This window comes from Myxocyprinus asiaticus, chromosome 3 (genome assembly GCF_019703515.2).
Source record: "Myxocyprinus asiaticus isolate MX2 ecotype Aquarium Trade chromosome 3, UBuf_Myxa_2, whole genome shotgun sequence".
In the NCBI taxonomy this organism is placed as follows: Eukaryota; Metazoa; Chordata; class Actinopteri; order Cypriniformes; family Catostomidae; genus Myxocyprinus; species Myxocyprinus asiaticus.
The window spans coordinates 25,561,103-25,585,653 of NC_059346.1; the positions used below are offsets into that span (position 1 = coordinate 25,561,103).

General features: G+C 37.3%; 2 protein-coding genes across 7 annotated transcripts in view; one reads left to right on the plus strand and one right to left on the minus strand.

Moving 5' to 3' along the window:
- LOC127422083 (calcium/calmodulin-dependent protein kinase kinase 1-like) overlaps positions 1 to 7,797 on the plus strand; it is a 192,671-nt gene extending 184,874 nt beyond the window's left edge. For both annotated transcript variants that reach the window (XM_051665469.1, XM_051665473.1), the window contains one exon: positions 1,383 to 7,797. In XM_051665469.1, coding sequence (XP_051521429.1) covers positions 1,383 to 1,458 — 76 coding nt within the window. In that variant the 3' untranslated portion in view covers positions 1,459 to 7,797. The remainder of the gene's footprint in view (positions 1 to 1,382) is intronic.
- LOC127422269 (P2X purinoceptor 1-like) overlaps positions 3,508 to 24,551 on the minus strand; it is a 50,849-nt gene continuing 29,805 nt past the window's right edge. For 4 of the 5 annotated variants that reach the window (XM_051665706.1, XM_051665687.1, XM_051665697.1 and 1 more), the window contains 7 exons: positions 20,725 to 20,866; positions 19,814 to 19,959; positions 17,186 to 17,276; positions 17,035 to 17,100; positions 15,975 to 16,070; positions 9,105 to 9,149; positions 3,508 to 9,023 (listed from right to left, as the gene is read on the minus strand). In XM_051665706.1, the coding sequence (XP_051521666.1) occupies positions 9,105 to 9,149; positions 15,975 to 16,070; positions 17,035 to 17,100; positions 17,186 to 17,276; positions 19,814 to 19,959; positions 20,725 to 20,866 (586 nt within the window). In that variant the 3' untranslated portion in view covers positions 3,508 to 9,023. The remainder of the gene's footprint in view (positions 9,024 to 9,104; positions 9,150 to 15,974; positions 16,071 to 17,034; positions 17,101 to 17,185; positions 17,277 to 19,813; positions 19,960 to 20,724; positions 20,867 to 24,551) is intronic. The other variant, XM_051665679.1, reaches the window with a different exon arrangement.

Here is a 24,551-nt window from a genome sequence, read left to right on the forward strand (position 1 = left end):
TATCTGTGCAGAGAACATTCTCATGTTCATCTCTGTGTCCTCCATCATTGTTTCAATGTGTCAGTGTGTTCTAAAAACCTTTTTAGTTTTCAGATTTTACTAATGAATAGTCTCAGACAGCAGGCCCATCGACTGAATACTAAATGTCTGATGCATATTGCACAAAAATGACAACAGCTGACTGAAATCACCAGTTCCATTCTTAATGGCAAACTGCTACGCAATTTTCACAAGTCATGCTGCTCAGGTTTTTTTACCAGTCCGCCTGAAAACAAATGTGTGTTTGCAAGGTTTGAAGGTTTGAAGGCTGCCTTTAAAGAAAGAACTTGTGGTATCAATTCTTTGAAAAATATTCAGAGATTTGTTTGAGACACTTTTTTTTTATTTTTTATTTTATTTTTTTTATTTTTTGCTGCAAGTAAACAGGACATTTTCACGTGCAGCTGTATATATTCTTTGTTTTCAGAGGTATGCCTATAAAAAAAATCTATACTTATTTAATTTTAGACAGAAATTTTCATCAGTGTATACAGACATTTTCTGCTAATTTCATCTGGGTTTTCTATATAACCTTTCCATTGTTTGAACTGAATTGATTCCACACTTCCATCCACATATTTTTATGTACATTTTGGGATAAAACATAAAAAATGCTGGATGGAAAGACCAAGATGTGAATAAAATCTCTAAAATGCGCATAAAAAACGTATGTGCTCATTTGAGGTGAATACATTTTTATTCGATAAGAAGACATGTGCATAAACTATGATGGAAACACCTAAATTATTCCTATAGAATTTTAGAAGATCCTATAGTTATTCTGAAATGCCGCAACCAAAGCTGGTCATTAAAATTATTGGCTATTATTACCTCCCAGAACTATCTTAGATGCTTTCACTGACATTTCACTGTGTGCTCTAAATGTTAAGTAATTCATTACATTTAACAAAAGAGCCATAGTAGCTTCAACTTCCATTTTCATTTCTATTTTGTGCCAATTTCTCCAGAAGTGACTACTTTAAATACATGGGATGGAAACACTGATTTATTTGCAGATTGTTTTTGCTATATTCTAATTTTGAGCATAAATTAAATTAATAAATTGGATGGAAATATCACTATTGTATTATTAATTTCAGACATACCCACTCTAAACGGCATGCAATAACAAAACAAACTCTTTGTTCACTTTACAAATCAGTTCCACTCTTCTGTCTACATGGGCAGTTCTTGGCCAGAATAAGCTGTAAAGGGGACTAGACTTTGTGCAGATAGTCAAAAGACTAGCTTTTCGTGACTAAATACTGGAGGAAACCATGGTCATCTCTCAATTAATTTGAGAGAAAATGATTTATAATTCCTCTCTTTTTTCTGTCTCTCAGAAAAGGAAGCAGTGGAGAGACTGGTAGAGAAGTGGAGCTTGAGGACTTGCATGAGGATGAAGCACCCACCTCCTGAAAGTCTCTACAGATCTTCACAGCTCATGAAGTCATCCATTCAGACATTTGCAACACTACGAGCAGATTCAAACCACACTGCTACAGCCTATTTTCAGGGACTAACCTTGACGTCAAACTGGATTCTTCTATTGCATCCTTCAGTCTTTTCACTTTCCTCAGTCTTTCAAAAGAATCACTTTCACCCTCTTTTTGAGTCCACCATAGTAACAGTTCTCTTTTCATGAGGCATTTTAGGTCTGAGCATGTTCTCTTTCCTCAGTCCTACCTTGCTAAACTGGGGAGGATTACATCATTTTCTCCTTCTCAAAGTTTGGATCTTTCGAACTGTGTCACATTGTTTCCTCTCATCCATGCTAAGCAATTGGAAACAATCTATACTGAACCAGAAAGACAGACCTTGAAAGACAGCCTACGCCACAAGTTGTCTTGAGCATAGGCCTACAGCATGGATAAAAGATTATGACGTGAACATGGTACAGCAGCCCATAAAGCTAAAAGCAGCTATGGCATTGATATAGTGTAGCCATCATAATGTTTGTACATGTGTATAAAATAATAGCTATGGCGTCTTGCCTTTTGCTCTTTGTATACATTAACGTGCAGTTCTTGACCCTATTAGTCATAACATGCCTGAAATATGGCCTTTTCCATATTATGGTGAAATATGGTGTTTCCATATCTCTTGTTTCTTTTTTTCCTTTTATACCAACTATATTTTCTCATTTCATTCAGACACAATATATGACCACACACACACAGTGTTGCAGTGTGAATCAAAGGGGCTTAAGTAACTAGTAGACACTAAGACTTTAAAGAGGCCTCTCAGTGTAGAAATGTCTCAAAAATGCACATTCTGTAAATTCTAGAAAACAGGGCTTTCTCATGAAACGTACATTATGAGTGCGCTTCATCTCCCACATGGGGACCATATTTTTGTCAAATAGGACGTATTTCTGGATCAACTTCCTTAAGGGCCGTTCAGACCAAACTCCGTTTTTGTGTCCATTTGCACTGTTTTTAATTGTTTTTATATGTAAACATGCTTTAGACTGACATCTTTGACTGTTGTGCCACGTATAGTTTTTTTTAAGACGCTGTGTCAAGTTAAAAATACATAAACTTTTAAAAACGTGTTCTGAAACACCTGCATTCTTCATCTTTCACTTCACTGCATCTAGCAGTCAGATTTAGGTAGGCATGTCCCGATGCCGATACTGGTATCAGAATTGGGTCCGATACCGCGCTCATGTACTTGTACTCATGCTTGGAAAAATGCTCTGAAACCAAAAACCGATACCATCTGAAGTACGAATGTCATTACCTAAACATTCAACGTGCTAATTAAAATCACATTATGTCCTAGTGAGATTATTTAACCGCAAAAGCTGTAATTTAATGAGATAAATATGTAGTTTGCATGTGCTGCGCGCCTTAAAATGCGAGTGCTTGTAAATGTGTGGAGCCGGTGTTGTGCTGACATAAAGACACAAAGTTCTCCTTGACTCATACACGGAATACACCATCATGAGCATCGCATGCTCTGTTTGTACGATGACAGCGAGCAGAGTGCTAATTCACTTTGTAGCACCTGGCACATACAGCCTACATATTTATTTAATTAAATATCAGCCTTTTGTGGTTTAATAATCACTCTGAGTCACATAGTGACCAGCTTTTCCGGATTGAGAAGCTACGTCATAGCAAAACAGAAACACTTCAAAATAAAAAAATTAAAAATAAATAAAAGCTCCGCCAAAATAAAAGCTCAATTTAAATTGAAAAAAGTACTACAGAAATATATCACTACTGTATAGTTGTTATATTCACTGTAATCCTATTACTACTACTGCTAATAATAATAAATAAATAGTGATTGTATTAAATTTAAGCAATATCTCACATCTATGATGCTCTGTTATACAGTACTTTATTTGACAAAATATAAATCCAATGTTGTATTTTGGACTTTGCTGTGAGGTTCTGTAATTTGATCAAAATAATACAATATTATGTTGAAAATTAATTAGAATTAAAAAATTAAAAAAAAAAAAAAATAGTATTGGGACATCCTTAGATTTAGGGTTAGAATTAGTGTTAGGACAGTCTTAACCGATTGCATATTGCACACAAAACTGGAAAATAATTTACTTGATCAATCTGGTAAACACTACTCTGATTGGCTGGTTTGATGCAACTTCCTCAAATAAGGGCACATATTGTAGGCTTCTTATATCAGTCTGCCTGGAAACAAAAACGTTTGAGGATGAAATAATCTATGGATTTGCAAAAGTTAGTCAGGTTATTGATATCAAATCTTTTAAAGATACTCAGAATTTTATATTCTTCTTTGTTTTATTAGTTATGTCTGTGAAATAGTTTGCATTTATTTTCTGTACTGTACTATACTGTACTGTACTTAGACTCCTTACTAAATCATTTACTGCTATTTTTCCATGTGTTTCCGGTACAATCGTAGCAGAAACTAATGCAACATTATTTAAATTCATTTTTTCCTGTTGGTCTATTATTGTGGTATTGCCCCGTTCTTAAACAGCACATATTGCATGAACAGTATGAACTGTGATTGATTGCTTAACATGTCATTCAGATGGCACTTCTTGTCTAAGTAGGAGTAAGTTGCAGTGAGGGCCAGACATTTTGCTGTCAAGTCAAAACGTTTGGCTACGCGAGGCTAGGATTAGTCTTAGTGCGGGGATTGGGGCTTCCAAAATTTTCTAATCAACCAATTATTTCCCTTTGGTTTTAGTGGTAATGGTTAGGGTTAGGACTGTTTATTTGATATGAACGTAGTTCCAGGACCAACAAAAGATACTGAACCCAGGAACACATCCTACTGTACTTGGCAAAATCACGGCCACCTCTCTCACACACACATTATAACAGTGCTTTGTCTAACTACAGGAACAGAATGTGTCATTGTTTACAGAGTCTGCACATTCCAAAAGGCCTGTTTGTCAGTCAGCTGCACTAAAAGGCTCACAAACACACTCACAAACATGCCATAACATGTTGATGTGGAATCACTTTCACTCAGAACAGACAAGCCAATTGAGGGAAGGGTCTGAATATGGTGTTTAGCTCTGGAGCGAAAGTGAACTGCCATTCAATGTCACCATGGTCCTTCTCGGCCTAGATTAACTCTGTCCAAAACAATACGCCTTGTTTACATCAGATCCTCTGCCAGGCAAGCCAATCATCTCATCATCCTAAACTGCAAATTCAGAATGCAAAAAGATTCTTATTGTGGACAACCATTTTAACTGCACATTGGCAAGCATGACATTTTATTATAAGCACTGACAAAGCACTCCTATTTTAATTCGATTTTTATAATTGTGAAAGCCTCATCGAGCCTGGTTCTGTTTTAATGAATTTTACAAGTACAAAACTGGATGCTTAATCAGGTCAGCTGCCAATCAGTTCCCATTAAACTGATTATGAAAGTAGTGAGCGCTTACTGGAAACCGTTTCACTTATTTAGAGGACTCATTATTTCAAGGCCCAGTGATAAGCTACAGTGAACTGCTTTCATTATTTTCTCACTAATATCCTGAGCAGATGGTGGTCCATTTTCCTGACTCCTACACATTCTTCCCTCCTCTCTCTCTTCTCCCATCTCTCTCTTTCTTTCTCTTTTATGCACACACTCCTTGTAGATTGCTTCTTGTCCATACAATTGTCTATTTAAACTGAATAACACAGGAACACCATTTTCAGTAACACTTTACAATAAGGTTGTATAGATTAACATTAGTTAACATGAACTAACAAACAGCATTTAGTAAAATGGGTTCATGTTCATTTCTACATTATACATTTTTACATTAAAAGTTAGACATTAACATTAGTACATCTTAGTTCATTATGCATTATCTAACAATGAACAATTTTACATTTATAAATTAAAATTAACCAAGATTAAAAAATGCTGTAAACAAAGTGGGTAAAACTTTATAACAAGGCTGTATTCGTTAAAATTAGTTAAAGGAACATTTCGGGTTAAATGCAAGTTAAGCTCAATTGACAGCATTTGTGGCATAATACTGTTTACCACAAAAATTTATTTTTACTTGCCCCTCCTTTTCTTTTAAAAAAGCAAAAATCTGGGTTCCAGTGAGGCACTTACAATGGAAGTGAATGGGGTCCAATCCGTAAACTTTAAAATACTCACTGTTTCAAAAGTATAGCTTCAAGACATAAAAAATATATTAACATGATTTTACTGTGATAAAATCACTTACTAACCTTTTCTGTGTGAAGTTATAGCCAGTTTTACAACTTCGTTGCCATGACGATGTAATGTCAATAAACTCTAAAATGACTTTAAAATGACGATTTAAACAGCTTTACAGCTCAAATAATACATGAGTTTTAACAGAAGAATTAATTTAAGTGATTTTATAAAATTATAAGCTTCAAATTTCTGCCCTTAAACCCTCCAAAACTTGGCCCCATTGACTTCCATTGTAAGTGCCACTGTAACTTGCCATACCATTTTGAAAGAAAAAGAGTCCTTTTTTTTTTTTTTTTTTTTTTTTTTTTTTTTTATTTATTTTTTTTTTTTTGTAATCAGCATTATGCCACAAACGCTGTCAGTTGAGCTTAACTTGTTTTGAAGTTAAAGGAATATTCCTTTAACTATGAACATCCTTTTTCAGCACTTATTGTTCTTGGTTAAAGTTCATTTCAACAGATACTAATATATATATATATATAATTTTTGTTTTTTAATTTTAATTTGTATACAGTTTGATAACTTTAGTTAATGCATTACGAACTATCATGAATGAACAATTGTATTTTCATAAATGAACATTAACCAAGATTAATAAATACTGTAATAAAAAACTGTTCATTGTTCGTTCATGAAACCTAATGCATAAATTCACCTAATTGTAAAGTGTTACAAAATTTTCAGTGCCAAATGACTGGTCTTTTTATGGTCCGTTGGTATGGAGTATTTGATTCGTGCATTAAATGGAGTCTTGTCTCTTTTGTTTTAAATGCACTGAGATTCTGTATGTGGTACTCAGGGTCTGGACATTACTGTTTTGGAAATATACAGAGAGAGTGGTGTAGCATATTCTGTGTTCCGGAGTTCTAAGATGCGTTTATTTACTGTAAAAATAATTATGCATCCATTTATGCATATTTCAATTTCTATATGTGTCTCAAATTAACAGTCCTCTTGTCAGTTAGTTCTTGATGTATGCTATGCACCTGTTTGTGTCTTTATGTACGGCATGTTCCTTAACTTGCTATAACTTTTACTAGGTTTTACAAACCTCTCTCTTGGTTTGCTATTCCTTTTGATATCTATGTGAGAAAAACAAATCACCTCTATCTCTAAAACCCCTTTAAATTTTTCTGCAGGACTTTTATATAAGCTAAACATATGCAGCAGTCTATATGTCATACCTCTCTGTATGCATTCAACTGAAGTGCTAAGGCTTTATATCCTGTTTTTGTTGCAGCTCATGTGCAATTGATTGCAGGCTTGATCACTCATAGTTTTTTTAGAGTGTGTATCCACATTTGCAAAGATTTGTTTATCATGAATCTGAAAGAAGAGAGAGAAATGTGACCATTTGTAACTCAACTTGGGCATTTTGTAGCTGAATAACATTCCTGCTATCAAAGCTTTTATGGTTTTACTTTTTAAATGATGGTAAAATGATAAATGAGCATTTTAGGGATCATAAAATTCTGTAATCATTTACTCATATTTTTCAAAACCCATATGACTTTCAAAATAATTTGAGGCCAGAATGTTCATCACCATTCACTTTTATTGAATCTTTTTTTTTTTTTTTTTCATACAAGTGAATGGAGACTGAGGCCAAAATTTTGATTACCTTTTCCTTTTGTGTTCTATGAAGGAAAGTCAACAAAATGAGGGTGAGTAAATGATTACAATTGAATTTGAGAGAACTGTCTTTTAAAATTTCCCTTTCTAACAAAAGTCATTTGAGGGATTTTATGAGACTTTCATTGCAAGGTATATTAGTAGGTGTATATAAATCTTCCTCATATACCTGCTGTTTAAACTTATGAGATATTTGTGTCAGAGTGCCTGATATTGCTAGTTAATTTATAGTTGTCTGTATTCTGTTGCATTGATTTTGAATGTAATTTGTTAACATGTAATTCCAATAGACACATAGACAAAAAAGAGCATGGCCCAAGAAAGCACTGAATGCAACTCTAACCATGTACTGTAAATATGTACCAAAGCATATAAAGATGCTATTTTTTGCATGCTTTTTGTACACATAGACATAATCAAAGCCAATAAAAATATCACAAGTGACTTTGATATTTTTATCTTTTGTCATTTGTAATTTTATTACGATGGATCAATGATGTTGATGGTAAAGCAATCCTTCATGATGCTGTCTGATTTAAATTTCCAAATTATTCAAGATTTTAATAATGTACTAATAAATTGGTAACAATGGCTAAACTAAACTCCCATGAGTTTCTCCCATAGAAAAGGAGACATGATCTCATTTTAAAAGAGTATAGTACAAAGAACAAAGCCAACATATTCTGTATATATTGTATATAAAACACTTTTGGCTCAGGTTTCTCTGTCCAGATGCTTTTAGTTCAGTGAAAAGTGTTTTGTGAATCTATTAAAACTAACAGATGTGAAAAGTACTCCTACAAAGACTGCTTAAATTATCTATATTTTCGTCTTTAACAGGCTAGTCTTTGACAATCTATCTTGTTAAAGCAAAAATAAAATACAAATCTATTACAATATCCAGAATTATATAAGTGACACAATGGATTCTTTTCACATTTCCAGGTTTGGAACACAGAAGTCAATTACAGATGAGTAAACTTCTATAGCAGGGAGACCACAGCAAATTATTTTGCATTTCCATTTGCCTCAATCTACTTTTATGTTTCCACAATGAAAAAAAAAATAAAAAATAGGAGAAGGAGCCAAATATACTCCCTCAAAAACTGTATTTGAAACCTTAAATCAGCAGTGTTGACTTGTTTTTTAAATTAATGACAGAGTAATATAACAAAAAATGATATACATTTATACCAAATTTAAAGAATTAGCAAATATAAAAACGTTTGCTTTCATACGCTGCAAAATGAGGTGAAAACACATCATCACAGTCCGTTAAATGGTCCATATCCAGAAATTAGTATTTTGCTGCAGAAATGTTTGAAAACCTTGTAAGGATCCCAAAGAAAACGTCTCAGTCACATACCTCAAAATATTGCTTCCCTTTGCAGTTGAAAGCTTTTCAATAGTAAGCACACCCAGTGCAAATGAGCTTTGCCTTAAATAATAATAATAATAGTGTTTTAATATCTTTTTTTAAAACTTTGGGATGGAAATATAATTTACAAAGGAAAATGATAGTTCTGGAGTGTGAGTAATGTCTCCCGGTCCAATTGCTTATATGTTCCAGTGTGGAGTTTTTTTTTTCCTTCCCTAGTGCAGCAGTCAGTCGTCATGGCAGCCGCTCTGCTTTCACTCCTGTGCACAGCAAAGATCTGGAATTACTGTGACCACAACTGAAATTGAAAAGTTGTTTATGAAGATGCGGAACAATTCTACAGGGATCTGTGGTTGAAATTATTTGAATGGTGCATTACCTATGGTTGATCTTTCTCTTTCTGTGTTGGGGGCAAATCTGGCTTCTGTGGATGGGCAAAGACATGTCTGTGAGAATTTTCACTTTTAAACTGTTTATGCTGTTGTAATGCAATATGTAACTAATGCAAACTGTGTATTTGTTCCCTGCTGAAAAAAAAAAAAAACTTCTTAAACCAGCCCAAGATGGTTTGCTGGTCTTAGCTGGTTTAAGCTGGTCTCCCTGCTAAAAAGTGCCCAAAACCCTCTCTAAAACCAGCAAACAGACCGGGTTAAGTGGCTAAGAAGACCAGCAATGCAGCCTAAGCTGTTTTTTGTTTGTTGTTGTTTTTCCTTCAGTAGCATGGAAGTAAATGATTATTTATCTCTTCTTCACACTTATCTTATACAGTCTTCTCACTGGATTGGTTCTTTCAAGATCACTTAGCTCATACTCTCCCTGTCTTTCTCTCACTCTCTCTCTGTTTTCAACCCTCTACGGACATGCTGGAGAAAGAATCACCATTGGCTAGTAAATTTTAGTTTTTACTCGCCAGACTTTTGACATGATATGCAAGCGAAATGGAACTGAAAACTGAAAAACATTTTAGGAAACTGGGAAGGGGGCAACTTCACATATATATAGTATTCATACTGTATATTCATACACTGCCTTGCCAAAAAAAAAAGTGGCATGCTCTAACATTTCATTGGACCGCCTTCAGTTTTGATTACGGTGCGCATTCGTCGTGGCATTATTTCGACAACTTTATGCAACATCACAACATTTATTTCCATCCAGAGTTGCATTCATTTTTGGCCGAGATCTTGTATTGATGATGGGAGAGTTGAACCACTCCGTAAAGTCTTCTCCAGCACATCCCAAAGACTTTCAAAGGGGTTAAGGTCAGGACTCTGTGGTGGCCAATTCATGTGTGAAAATGATTCCTCATGCTCCCTGAAACACTCTTTCACAATTTAAGCCTGATGAATCTTGGCATTGTTGTCCTGGAATATGCCCGTGCAGTCAGGGAAGAAAAAATCCATTGATGGGATAACCTGGTCATTCAGTACATTCAGGTAGTCAGCTGACTTCATTTTATTGCTGCATAGCATTGCTGAGCCTAGACCTGACCAATTGAAGCAACCCCAGATCATAACACTGCCTCCAGAGACTTATACAGTGGGCACTATGCATGACGGGTGCATCGTTTCATGCACTTCCCTTCTTATCCTGACATGCCCATCGCTTTGGAATAGGGTAAATCTGGACTCATCAGACCACATGACCTTTTTCCATTGCTCCACAGTCCAATCTTTATGCTCCCTAGCAAATTTAAGTCGTTTTTTCTGATTAGCTTCACTAACAAGTGGATTTCTTGTGGCCACACAGCTGTTTAGTCCCAATCCTGTAAATTCTCGTCACATTGTGCATGTGGAAATGCTCTTACTTTCACTATTAAACATAGCTGTGAGTTCTACTGTCGATTTTTTTATGACGTGACTTCACCAAGCATGTTAGTGATATCCGATCACGATCATTCAAGATTTTTTTCAGACCACACTTCTTCCGTGAAGCTGATGGTTCACCACTATCCTTCCAGGTTTTAATAAAGGGTTGGACAGTTCTTAACCCAATTCCAGTGAATCTCCTTAGCTGTTTTCTTTGCTTGATACAGGCAAATAATTTGCCCCTTCTGAAACACAGTAACATCTTTTCCATGACCATGGGATACGTCTTCCAGCATGGTTGTTTAAGAAATGAGAAGCCACACATTTCATCAGTTAGGGTTAAAAGAATTGTTGCCAGCTGAAACGTATTAATCACTGCAATAATGATCCAATCATAGGCTCTTAAGTATCTTCTTATTTAAATCCAAAAGGCGACTTTTTGTTTGGCCAGGCAGTGTATGACTGACTTCACGCGAGTATGTGAGAGTGTATATTTTATTTCATATTTCACTTTTCATCCTTTTAATCACATTAGCTTTTTAAAATATACAAAACTATTTATATGAAAACCATCTGAATAACATTCTATGAATGTATATGATGTCATGATTTTGCATTTATAATAATGATACGAGCTGTTGTCAATGTTTGTAATTTCATACACATTTTTAACAAAAAATATCCATAAGGTTGAACCTAATAATAAAAATTGAATTTCACATCTAACATTTAAGTGCACACTAAATGTAAATAGCAAACAAAAAGCATCTTCTCTGCACTAAGTGCAAGTAGTGTTAGATGCTTTTTGCACCCTGTTTCAAAAAGTGGCAGATACTATATGCACTCCTAATTAAATACTAACATACAGTATAGGGGCATCACTGAAGTGTGTTTATTGTGTTTATTTAAAGTACCACAGACACCCTACACCATCCCCTACCCCTAAACCTACCCTTACAAAAATTAACCTTGCTTTTCTTTTTTAGTAAAATCATAGAAACCAAAAAATTCAACATGGTTGCTATATTAAGACCATATTACTGTAGTAACCCCATGGTTAATTGCATTAAAACTACTGTATGGCAAAAAAAAAAAAAAAAAAATAATAAATAAATAAATAAACATAGTTACTACAATAGTACTATAGTAAAATCATGTTTAATTTTACACGGATCAAACTTTTCCATCAACTCCCCGACTGTCACCATGACTACAATTTCTGTGTTTCCACCAGACTATTTGAGTGCAAATAGCAGCGCTGTGTGACAGATGCTATGTACACCCAATAAATATTCCCTTCATTATTATTATTATTTTATATATATATATATATATATATATATATATATATATATATATATATATATATATATATATATATATATATATATATATATAACAAGCGCTAAAATGGTACTGTCATTCTAAGTAAGTTCGAAAGAGGATTAACAAGAGAGGAGTGAAGTGCTGTGTCTCGTTTGGAAGGCTACGTCCTCCGGAGGTCGCATTTGTCAGCCGCATACGTCATCGAGGCTGTCTCGTTTCATTTTTAATTAAAAAAAAAAAAAAATTATTGATTTATTTTTATTTATTGGGAATGCAAAAAAGGTTAACAATTATATAAATGTAAGAGCATATACATAAAAGGCATTGACAATAGATTAAAAATAAGAAAAATAAAGAAAAATAAAATAAAAAATACGCCTCGATGACGTATGCGGCCGACAAATGCGTCCTCCGCAGCCTTCCAAAGGAGATACAGCCATGGTTGTTTTTAGCACATTCGTGAAATGTATGATTCGAATTAATGTTTCTTTAATTGATCAACAACTGACTGAAAACAGCAGAAAGGATATTAAGAGGGACATTATGGAATGAACATGAATCGCGTTGATCTTGTCTTTGGACACACATTTCAAACGATTCAAAGCAAACTTTTACTCGCATACTGTGTATTGGTTACGTGTACAAATGTTTATTGTACAACTTCTCAAATTCAAATCTACAAGCTTTTGAGTTTTGCACGTTGTTAAATGCAACGTAACTATAACTATCAGGGTTGCCTGCAGGATTGAATCGGAGGGTACGCACAGAAATATCCGGGGGCATGCTCCCCCTAAGATTTTTTTGTTGTTGCAAAAAACAACACCAAATCATTCATTTGTTTTATTTTCCCGAGTATGAGTAGCATTCATGTAACTATTGGCTAAAGCATTTCTTCCAGTAACCGTTCAGAAAGACGCATTTTCGTGCTAAAAAAGCAAAACGCATCACAACGAATAGTGCAGAACACAGGTTTCTCGATACAGATTTTATCAGTTGAAGAAGTTTTTTTTTTTTTTTTTTACTTGACACTGCGTCTAAAAATGCAGCGCTCCTGTGAGAGATCCTAAAAACACAGTGAAACGTGACGCAGTTGTCAAAAGACATTAATCTAGCTAATGTTTACATGGAAAACGATTGAAAAACAGCGCGAGCGGACGCAAAAAAACTTTCAGTTTGAACAGCCCCTTGTTCACATGACACAGCACTAGCTCAAGTTACCTCTCAAAAAGACAGACTTTTGCTTCAGTTGATTGTTGGTACATTTCCACTGTCTCCAGCGCTGTCTTCGAAAATATCCTGATACTGTTTTACTGTGTGAGAAACCGCTCCAAATGATTCAGTGAGAGAGCGGTCCGAACTAATTGTACTGAATCACGAATCAATTCACACCATTTTGCAAGCCTTTTAGGCCAATTCACTGAAAAAACCGACTCAAACGAATGATTCATTCGCAAATTGGGCATTGCTAGTTCTTTTAAACAGCCAACAGAAATACGGGACACATTTCATGATTGGTGAAATATTCTGAGAGTAAATATTTCTCTCGGAGCGCTCTTGGTACACAGTGTGTAGGGCCGGACAGCTGCAGGTGCCACTGCAGCCAAATAAGGTCAAAGTTAAAGGATCTCAGTGCTAAAGTTCTTCTTTGCCACCACACAACTCAATCACTGGCAAGTGAAATCTGAACATTTACTAGCCAGTGGCTAATAGCGGATATGTTTTGTCGCATAGCACAGAATTTGGCCGCATAGGCAAGTGATTTATTCGCATTGTAGAGGGCTGCTCATTCTCTCTCTCTCTCTCTCTCTCTCTCTCTCTCTCTCTCTCTCTCTCTCTCTCTCTCTCTCTCTCTCTCTCTCTCTCTCTCTCAAACACGCCCTCTGATTCTCTGTCTTGGAGTAATGTAATCAACCCCCATGTTTTTCTTTCTCATAGAGCTGCAATTGAGAGTCCTGCAGGTTAGGATGTGCCCTATCTTTCCTCTCTCTGTAAAAGACGAGTTTGGTCAATGTGTTGCGTTGCTACGGTAACTACGCAGACCTATCTACAGGAAGCATGGTGTTGCATGGAATAAAGAATTGCATACTGCCCATATGCATAGAGCCTTAAAGTTATATACTTGCTAACTGATACACACACAACACACACATATGCATACTTTTCCTCTCATACTCATTTCAAGTGAGGCATGTTCTGTAAACCATACGAGGCTTATTAGAACTTAAGATGTTTCCATAATGACACAATGGGAATGCAGCTTGATATACAGGTGCATCTCAATAAATTAGAATGTCATGGAAAAGTTCATTTATTTCAGTAATTCAACTCAAATTGTGAAACTTGTGTATTAAATAAATTCAATGCACACAGACTGAAGTAGTTTAAGTCTTTGGTTCTTTTAATTGTGATGATTTTGGCTCACATTTAACAAAAACCCACCAATTCACTATCTCAAAAAATTAGAATATTTTGACATGCCAATCAGCTAATCAACTCAAAACACCTGCAAAGGTTTCCTGAGCCTTCAAAATGGTCTCTCAGTTTGGTTCACTAGGCTACACAATCATGGGGAAGGCTGCTGATCTGACAGTTGTCCAGAAGACAATCATTGACACCCTTCACAAGGAGGGTAAGCCACAAACATTCATTGCCAAAGAAGCTGGCTGTTCACAGAGTGCTGTATCCAAGCATGTTAACAGAAAGTTGAATGGAAGGAAAAAGCGTGGAAGAAAAAGATGCACAACCAACCGAGAGAACCGCAGCCTTATGATTGTCAAGCAAAATCGATTCAAGAATTTGGGTGAACTTCACAAGGAATGGACTGAGGCTGGGGTCAAGGCATCAAGAGCCACCACACACAGACATGTCAAGGAATTTGGCTACAGTTGTCGTATTCCTGTTGTTAAGCCACTCCTGAACCACAGACAACGTCAGAGGCGTCTTACCTGGGCTAAGGAGAAGAACTGGACTGTTGCCCAGTGTTCCAAAGTCCTCTTTTCAGATGAGAGCAAGTTTTGTATTTCATTTGGAAACCAAGGTCCTAGAGTCTGGAGGAAGGGTGGAGAAGCTCATAGCCCAAGTTGCTTGAAGTCCAGTGTTAAGTTTCCACAGTCTGTGATGATTTGGGGTGCAATGTCATCTGCTGGTGTTGGTCCATTGTGTTTTTTGAAAACCAAAGTCACTGCACCCGTTTACCAAGAAATTTTGGAGCACTTCATGCTTCCTTCTGCTGACCAGCTTTTTAAAGATGCTGATTTCATTTTCCAGCAGGATTTGGCACCTGCCCACACTGCCAAAAGCACCAAAAGTTGGTTAAATGACCATGGTGTTGGTGTGCTTGACTGGCCAGCAAACTCACCAGACCTGAACCCCATAGAGAATCTATGGGGTATTGTCAAGAGGAAAATGAGAAACAAGAGACCAAAAAATGCAGATGAGCTGAAGGCCACTGTCAAAGAAACCTGGGCTTCCATACCACCTCAGCAGTGCCACAAACTGATCACCTCCATGCCACGCCGAATTGAGGCAGTAATTAAAGCAAAAGGAGCCCCTACCAAGTACTGAGTACATATACAGTAAATGAACATACTTTCCAGAAGGCCAACAATTCACTAAAAATGTTTTTTTTATTGGTCTTATGATGTATTCTAATTTTTTGAGATAGTGAATTGGTGGGTTTTTGTTAAATGTGAGCCAAAATCATCACAATTAAAAGAACCAAAGACTTAAACTACTTCAGTCTGTGTGCATTGAATTTATTTAATACACGAGTTTCACAATTTGAGTTGAATTACTGAAATAAATGAACTTTTCCACGACATTCTAATTTATTGAGATGCACCTGTAAATGTTTTGAAACAACATTACATCTGCGTCTGCTCATGTTTTCTTCCATTATCGAACAGTGTTTATCTACTGCCATCTTGTGTTGGGAAAACAGCCTAGTACAAGAACTAAGTGCTATGTTTTTTCTCAGTTTGGCCTTTTAGATCTTCCACTGGTCACTCATAGAACATTGAGTTACTATACACCAGCAATCACAAAGGGAAGAGTAATGTGCTGAATTTTGACTTGAATGTACTATGTTACTGAAAAGCTACAAAGCCAACACTCACCTCCTCTAGGATTTCTGTATTCTTGAATTTCATGTTTTTATAGTAATCTCTCTTTGGAAGTAAATACAGAAGGAGCAAATCACAGATGACAGTTGCCTTAAAAAACATAATAACAAATATTAGTATCAATTTCAAAAAGATTGGTAGCATGCAAAGAATATTTAAGTACCTATCCAGAGTAGTTTGAAAATTAAAAAATGTAATCCACTACAAAATACTAATTATTTCTCTAAAATGGTAATCAGGTTACTTTAATAATTACTTTATTGAAAAGTACCAAATTCCACTCAACAATTTCAAAATAACATCTATATTTCTTGCTTGTTCATTGTTACACACAAGTCATCCAATCAGTATCTCACATTTCTCCTTCACAATGACTCGTTACAGGGCCATAATTAATGTATTCTGCATAAATAATATATTAGAAATAAGCTTAACCCTTAAAAGTAATTAAATTAATTGAAAGTCAGTAACTGTAATCTGATTACAATAATTTAAAATGTAAAGCATTACACTATTTTTTACTTAGTAATTAGATTACGGTAACTAATTATTTTGTAATTGGATTACACCCAACACTTGTTTACACCTGTTTGATACAAACAAGCCACAGCGAATCTCACAGAGAAGCACAGAATTACTGAATAATGAGTGGGTATCTTTGTTCCATTGACACAGATTGGCAATGTCACCCAAAATCATGTGAAATCATGTCAAATATGTTATCCCTTTAGAACAAGTAAAGCAAATGATAAGTAACTGTATATGTAATATTCTAGTACTGTTTGAACATATTCATAGATATGACTTATTCAACATATTATAACATAGTCAGATGATTATGAGATGCTGCAATCCTATTAATTAAAGATGCAGGTTGTTAATCATATGTCATTAACATACTCTGAGTAGTCAAAGAACAGTCCACTTGGTCCCATATTCATGTACTTTATCTTTAATTTTTTATCTGGAAGTTAAAAGGCAAAAGTTGGATTCTTCATCGAGTTGATGATTCCAGATATACTCTTTGTAAAAATGTATTTCCTATGAGACTCACCACTCCAAAGATTCCTACTCCTGAGCCTATGGCTGTCAGCGTTGGGATGATATCAAATTTTCCTGCCTGCAAGGAAAATTGTAAATCACCAAATGGAAATGTTCATGTTCCTCAACTACCATGTGAATGAGCCGTAGAAAAATAAGCTTACCCGTCCATGAACAATGATGTCTATCCGTATGCCAAACACCTTCATTAGTATTCTCTTTTCCACTTTGTTCTCCACAAAATATTTGCCATATCTGAAACAGTCAGTTTTACATTTAAATCTGCAGTGGTGAGTCCAGATTGAATGTATTTGTCAAATTCTTCACTCCCTTATTGCTTTTATCAAAGTACGCAGGCTCAAAATAATACAGTACAGCTAGTTTGACTTTTTCTCAGTTTAGCTGTAATTTTACTTCTAAAGGAACATGAATGTTCACTTTATTAAGTAATCTGCCAATATTCAATGAAAAGTCTCTAAAATACATCAGTGTATAATAATGTACTCTTTAACAGTTACGTTTCCATGGGAAGTCTATTTAATTAAAACGTTTAATTAGGTCTGTTTTTGTTTTAATGGCTATTAAGGTTTTTCGATATCATTAATCAGTAAATTATTGTCCAAAGGTGGACCGCTACCGAAGCAGCGTGAAGAAGGAGCCATGATCACGTGGTATCTCTTACTTTTCTCAGCACTGGTCAGGATGGGCAAATCACTGTCGCTTATAATTACTGAATGAGGATTTTAAAAATGCTTTGGCAACACTTTCTATGAAGCCCATATTTATAATGCATTGTAAAAGGCATTATAATGCATTAGTAATGTCTCATAATACACCTTATAATATGTGATATCTTCTCATAAATAATTGTAACCACAATTATAATACATTATAATACTTACCTATTCATATACATATACCTTAGATGATAATGCAGCATAACACAAGCAACATCCAATTTTATCTGCAGAAGTTCTAATGTATTATATATATTTGTAATATATTTAATAGGTATGCTTTAAGTAAAGTGACAAATGCAATGACATCACGGGCCCTATTTGAAGTGCGCAAACTCATAAGCACAAAGTCAATGGGCATGGCCACGAAGTGTTGGTATTTTCGTGCACGCGTGCACTAAGTCTAGTCACAAGAGTGTTTGGCGAAATCGCGCGCACAAGTCGCTAGTCGGGTCAATGGAGGTTCTTCTCCGGCACGTTCTCCATCCTATTTTACAGTCCATTCCCTGTCAAGCACCAGCGATATAAACAAAGACAGTACATTTATAAGAAGTTGGTAGTGTAAATGGACTGTATGCAATGAATTAGAATATAAATATGGTCTACGTTCTTTTGTGCATCCTTGTTAAATGGGACACTTTCCTTTTATACACATGGAAAATGTGGTTCAGGATAGTAAAGTATGTTAAATTACAGAGAATGTAAGTATTATTAATAAGTTTCATCTACTGACACACAAATCATGGCTAGTATTAACAGTTATTGTATCGGCACGTACTTCACTTCTACCAGTCGACATTGATTTTGAAAAATTAATTTACTGAAACATAGTAACTTAAACGTAACAATAAAAATAATAATAATTGAAAAAATAAACCATGACCTCTAGAAAATGTAACATAAATCTCGTAATTTTTTGTTTAAAAAAAAACGGCTTCAACAGTGATCATCAAGGACATTATTTGATGTTCTGTACTTTCAGAATTTGGACGAACTTGATTACCACATGCTGGTGAAATCTCCAAACTGCAAATACAGGAACTGAATTTGGACTTGTGCTGAGTTAAGAGGTAATATTGAAACGTCTTAGCGCAATGACATATTTCTCAGGAAAATAGCAAATTGCGTTTACAAACACTCCCACCCACGCCCAATTGCACATTGCGCTGGCACGAAAATTGCACTTAGAAATAGCGCTCTCGCGAAAATTGGATAAAACGTTGTGTCTTAGCTTGTAGCGCTAAACACTCATGAAAATAGAGCTCTACAAGTCATGCTGGAAGTTATATACATTACACATGCAAAAAATACAAAATAACACACGTTCAATGTAAATTTTAAGATATTATGAAAAACACTTGTAAAACTACAAGGTAAAAATAAATCAGAAATTTTCAAAGAAAAAAAAAACATGTATGTTGATCACACATTTAGCCAATCTTCTTGGGTGTAAACACACCCAATAATAAATAAAAAAAATCTAACAGATTCTATTCTGGACTGTTCAATAAACTTTAATGTTTGTGCATCTTATTTGGAGACTTATTTTATAAATAAACTCCATTATATAAATTTAATGCATTGTACCTTACAAGTTTATGCTATGGCTGTTCATAAGAAGAAATTGCTTTTGTAACTTTATTTAAAGCAGGCAAAGACCACTTATAATATGATCACGTTATAAAGCTTTTTGACTGTTTACACTATACAGCACTTATATGATTAAATCTGTTAGCTTCTGCTGCATTAAAATTGGATGTTGCTTGTGTTATAATGCATTATACACAAAAGTATAACTATGAATAGGGGAAGTCTTATAATGTATCATAACTGTAGTTGTAATTATTTATGGGAAGTTATAACTTATTATAAGATGTATTATGAGACATTTTGAATGAAGTATAATGTATTTATAATGTCTTTACAATGCATTATAAATATGGGCTTTATAGTAAGTGTTACCAGTGTATTTAGAATAGTAGTAGATACTGCTGAGATGGATTTAAATTCACAGATATGAATCCTTGCAATTATCAGATAAACAGTCTCCCCCACCTGAAATTGTATCCCAAAGATGGTTTCTCCTCTTTGTCATCTTTCCCAGTTCCATAAAGGCCATAGAATTCATAATTTGGTTTGCAGTATTTGATACTCAGGTCCAGATTGCAGTCCCAGTTAATGAGAATTCCAACAGCCCCACCCTACCAGATTTCACAGGAAATATGATAAAAAAAATTATGATCAGATATGTTCTTCTCCAGATTTTAATAAATCAGACTAAATTATAACAGTCACTAAAATGATAATGTCCTTATAAAATTTGAATAACTAATAAGGGCTTCTGTGGAGGAACATATTGAATGTTGGAAGTAATTCAAACTATAAATCAAGCATGACATAACACGAAGACACAGTGAATCAATACAAGAGCCTTTTGAAATAAAATGATTCTGGTAACTGATTAATTCTATAATGTAATTAGAATTAAATATTATAAAATCAGAGTTCAAATTGAGATTGCGGTTGGGCGCTCCTGTACTGTTTCAATGAAAGGGGAAAACAATTATTGCTTTGACATAACATGATGAACTTTAAAGTTGAAATATGTAATACATCTCACTCCATTGGTTAAGAAACTTTGTTGGGTGGGGTCTAAACCAGTCGCTCAAAACAAACAAAGGAATTTGATGACACTAATGACTGATGACACTAATGTAAATAAAATGAATAAATGTAAAGAGTTTTTGGTATTTGTGTTCATGTGTGAGACAGTGAAACAAAAAGCGAGAATGTGAGCGAGAGGGATTGTTTATGCGTGTGTGTGAGAAGGAAATTATTTAATTTTTAATGTATGTGAGTGGGTGTGTTTGAATGTGTGTGCGAAAGTGTTACTACAAGTGTGAGTATCTCTGGGTGTGCACATGCATTTACTATCTTGATTGAGAGAAAAAAAAAAAAAAACCTACCACGCGAGCTATCTCTGAGAAATTGAAACCAGAGCGCTCAACGATGTCTCCCAATCTGAAGATAGGACACAGTGGATCATCCGTGGGGTTATAAAGACAGCGACTGATGTAACTCTGATTCACGCTCTCTACCAAGTTACTCCTGGACAGAGAAAAAGACAGTATCCCTTATTATCTACAGTATCTACTACTACTATCCGTTCCCTATCTGTCACTCACTTGACGTTGTGTCGATGTAGTGACACTAGGGGTCCCCTTGGGAGCCCCAAACACCTATGATATTTGAGAAAAGGCCAATGAAAATTGGCGAGTGGAATTTGCATGCCACCCCCCCGGATATACGGGTATAAAAGGAACCGGCTTGCAACCACTCATTCAGATTTGTTCTTTGGTGTTTAATTAATTCCACTGCCGTTCCATTCACCTTGACAAAGCATTCTAAGCTGTTGGATATACGGTGCATTGCAGCGGGTTCTCCTCCTCTCGCACGGATAAGTGCAGAGGATGCCCCTGGGTGCTTCGGCAGCTACGCTAAAAGAGTATACTTACAAGAGTATTCCCCTAAAAGAGTGAGCACTGACAGAAAGCGTTTTTTTAAAGACGCTTTTCCGTCTGTATGTAGTTCCTGGATGCGGTCACTATCTCTCCGCCTCTGATGGCCACGATTGTTGCCTCACGTGTATGGGCCGTAGCCACGTGGAGACAGCATTCATGAATGGTTCATGCTCTCACTGCGAGAGCATGACCATGGCAATGTTGCAGTCGCAGCTTTCCTTCTTCAGAGGGAAAGCCACCAAAGCCGCTCCCCGCCCCAATCCTTCTGCATACAGGTATCAGGCCACGACGGTTAGCGCTGGGGGCGATTTGGGGACCCCAATGGGAGCGGTTCCGCCGGGTGAACCCCTACGGACCTCCCATACTCCAGTACGCTTGTTCGCACCGGTCGAGTTCTGGGATGAGACAGGCAGCTCGCCCCAGGGTGAGTTTAATGTCTCTTTTGGGGCTCGAGAGCAGGATGAGCCCTCAATGGCAGCATCAGAGAGCGGGCTGGTACGGTCAGACGCGGAAGACTCGGCTGGGTTCCCGCCTTCGGGTGTGGTCGCCCAGTCTGATGCAGACGCGGAGCTGACGGCCATGCTTGCCCGGCTGCCGCGAGTATCGGGCTCGAGTGGAACCCTCCACCCTGCCCTGAAACCTCGCGTCTTGATGACTGGTTCCTGGGCTCGGAGCGGCACTCACAGCCGCGCCCCACCCCGGTACCATTCTTCCCGGAGGTGCATGAGGATCTCGTGAAGTCGTGGCAGGCACCTTTCTCTGCCCGGACCCAGCTTCAGATTTCCTCCGCTCTCACTACCCTCGACGGTGGGGCGGCCAGGGGGTACACGGAGATTCCTCAGGTGGATAAGGCAGTTGCGGTGCACTTGTGCCCGTCCAAGGCCTGTAAGACTACGTCGTCTCTGACGGCCAAGGCTTACAGTGCCGCTGGACAGGCCACCTCCACCCTGCATGCCATGGCCCTCCTGCAAGTTTACCAGGCCAAGGCGTTGAGAGAGCTACATGAGTGATGCAGGAGCTGCGCTCGGCGACCGACCTCACCCTATGGGCGACGAAGGTCACGCCGCAGGCTCTTGGGCAGGTGATGTCCACCATGGTGGTCCAGGAGTGCCACCTGTGGCTTAACCTGGTTGAGATGAAGGACGCCGACAAGGTTCGCTTCCTTGACGCCCCATCTCCCAGGCTGGCCTGTTCAGCGAAACAGTTCAGGACTTTGCCCAGCAGTTCTAGATGGTCAAGAAGCAGACGGAGACTATCCAGCACATCCTGCCCCAGCGTGCTTCAAAATCGCGCACCACGTCTGCTCATTGCCGAGGGCATCCTCCTGCAGCAACAACACCGGCTCCGCCGCAGCCTAAGTCCCGCCCTGGTGTAGAGCCCCCCACAGGAAGCTGACGCCCCCCGTCCCACGATCCGGCGCCAAGAACCCCAGGAAGGCTTCAAAGCGCCCCTGAGACGGGTGACCCAGGGGCAAGGAGACCCGCTGTAAGTCTGGAGGTGGTGCACAGACCACTCCATCCCCCGGTGGAGGGCCAGGAGGAGAATCCTTTGTTCCCTTTTGTGTTGTTTTCGTCGAGTGGTGAAACTCTACAACATGTCACGTTGGCTGGCCAGGACGATCCGACTCGGCTACACGATTCAGTTCACCATGTGCCCACCCAGGTTTCACCTTGGTAGGAGGCGAGGACGCCCCTGTCCTGCATATGGAAATCGCAGTCCTTCAACAGAAGGATGCGATAGAGCCTGTCCCTCCAGCTGAGATGAAGAAGGGGTTCTACAGTAGAATGATTACGTCATCAGCTGCACTCATAACAGCCGGCTCACTGAACAATTGTTTGTCTGTCTGAGGAAACTGAACGGCTTTATATCAGCTGGAGTTTGTTTTGTGGAGGAAGATACCTTCGAGACTGTGACTGTGAATTAATCTACATGTTTTTTCTGTTATTCTGCCTATTGGCTGGGATCCGCTTTACAAAGTATTTTCTGTTATGTAATTTTGCCTCACAAAATTTGTGCAGAAACACCGGACTTGAATAATCTGATGGCAAAGTTGTCGCGGGGGTTCTCTTAGGCGTACATGGACTCTTTGAGTTTTGAGGGATTGACGCCGGTTGGCACTGTTGTGCGTGGGGTTAATGCGCACGTTTTCCTTTTTTCTGTTTGTTTTGTTCAGGGGGAAGTTTGGGGTTTGATTGTTGCATTAATGGGGAATGTGGTCTGTGTAATCTTGTTTTTGACACACAATTTTTTTTTTTATTATATCAATATGTCAGATGTTAATATGAATAAGTTGTCTCTCTCCACCTGGAATGTGAATGGGTTGGGGCACCCTATAAAATGAAGGAAGGTTATTTATTTTCTTAAACGAAAGAAATACGATATTGTGTTTCTTCAAGAAACACATCTTTCCCCGCGGGAAGCTGAAAAATTTGGTAAGATATGGGGTGGACATGTTTTCTTTAGTGCTGGTTCAAGTAAATGCAGGGGAGTCATTACAATGATAAATAAGCATCTATGATTCAAATGTCTCAAACATATTAAAGATAAATTAGGAAGAGTCGTTGTTTTAGGAGAAATTCAGGGGCAAAGGTTGATTTTGGCTAATATTTACGCACCTAACGCTGATGAACAGGGCTTTTTTATAGATCTTGATGGGATGTTGCAAGCTGCTGGCACCCCTCATGACATAATATTGGGAAGAGACTTTAATCTTTTGATGGACTCAGTCCTTGATCATAGTGAAGCAAAAGTGTGCAAGCCCCTAGAGCAACACTGACACTTCACAGGATGTGTAAAAATCTTGGTCTTGCAGATATCTGGCGACTTTTGAACCCATCTGGTAGGGATTATACATTTTTTTCATCAGTTCATAAGATTTACTCTAGAATAGATTTTTTTTATATCTAAGTCCCTCATTTCATCTGCTGTGGATTGCTCAATTGGAAACATTTTAGTCTCAGATCACGCCCTGGTGAACTTAGAGATGTTGCCACATACAGAGAAAAAGAAATCATATAGTTGGCGCTTTAATGTATCCCTTTTGCAAAATCCTGATTTCCAACAAATGTTAAAGACTGAAATCAATGTCTATATGGAGACCAACTGGTCATCAGTATCTTCTGTGGGCGTGGCTTGGGAGGCACTTAAGGCTGTTCTTAGGGGTAGGATCATACAGTGTGCCTCATTCACCAAAAAATCCAAAGCACGAGAACTCGTGGAGTTGGAAGGAAATATTAAAAGTGCCGAGGCAGAGCTGAAGCGCCGAATGTCAT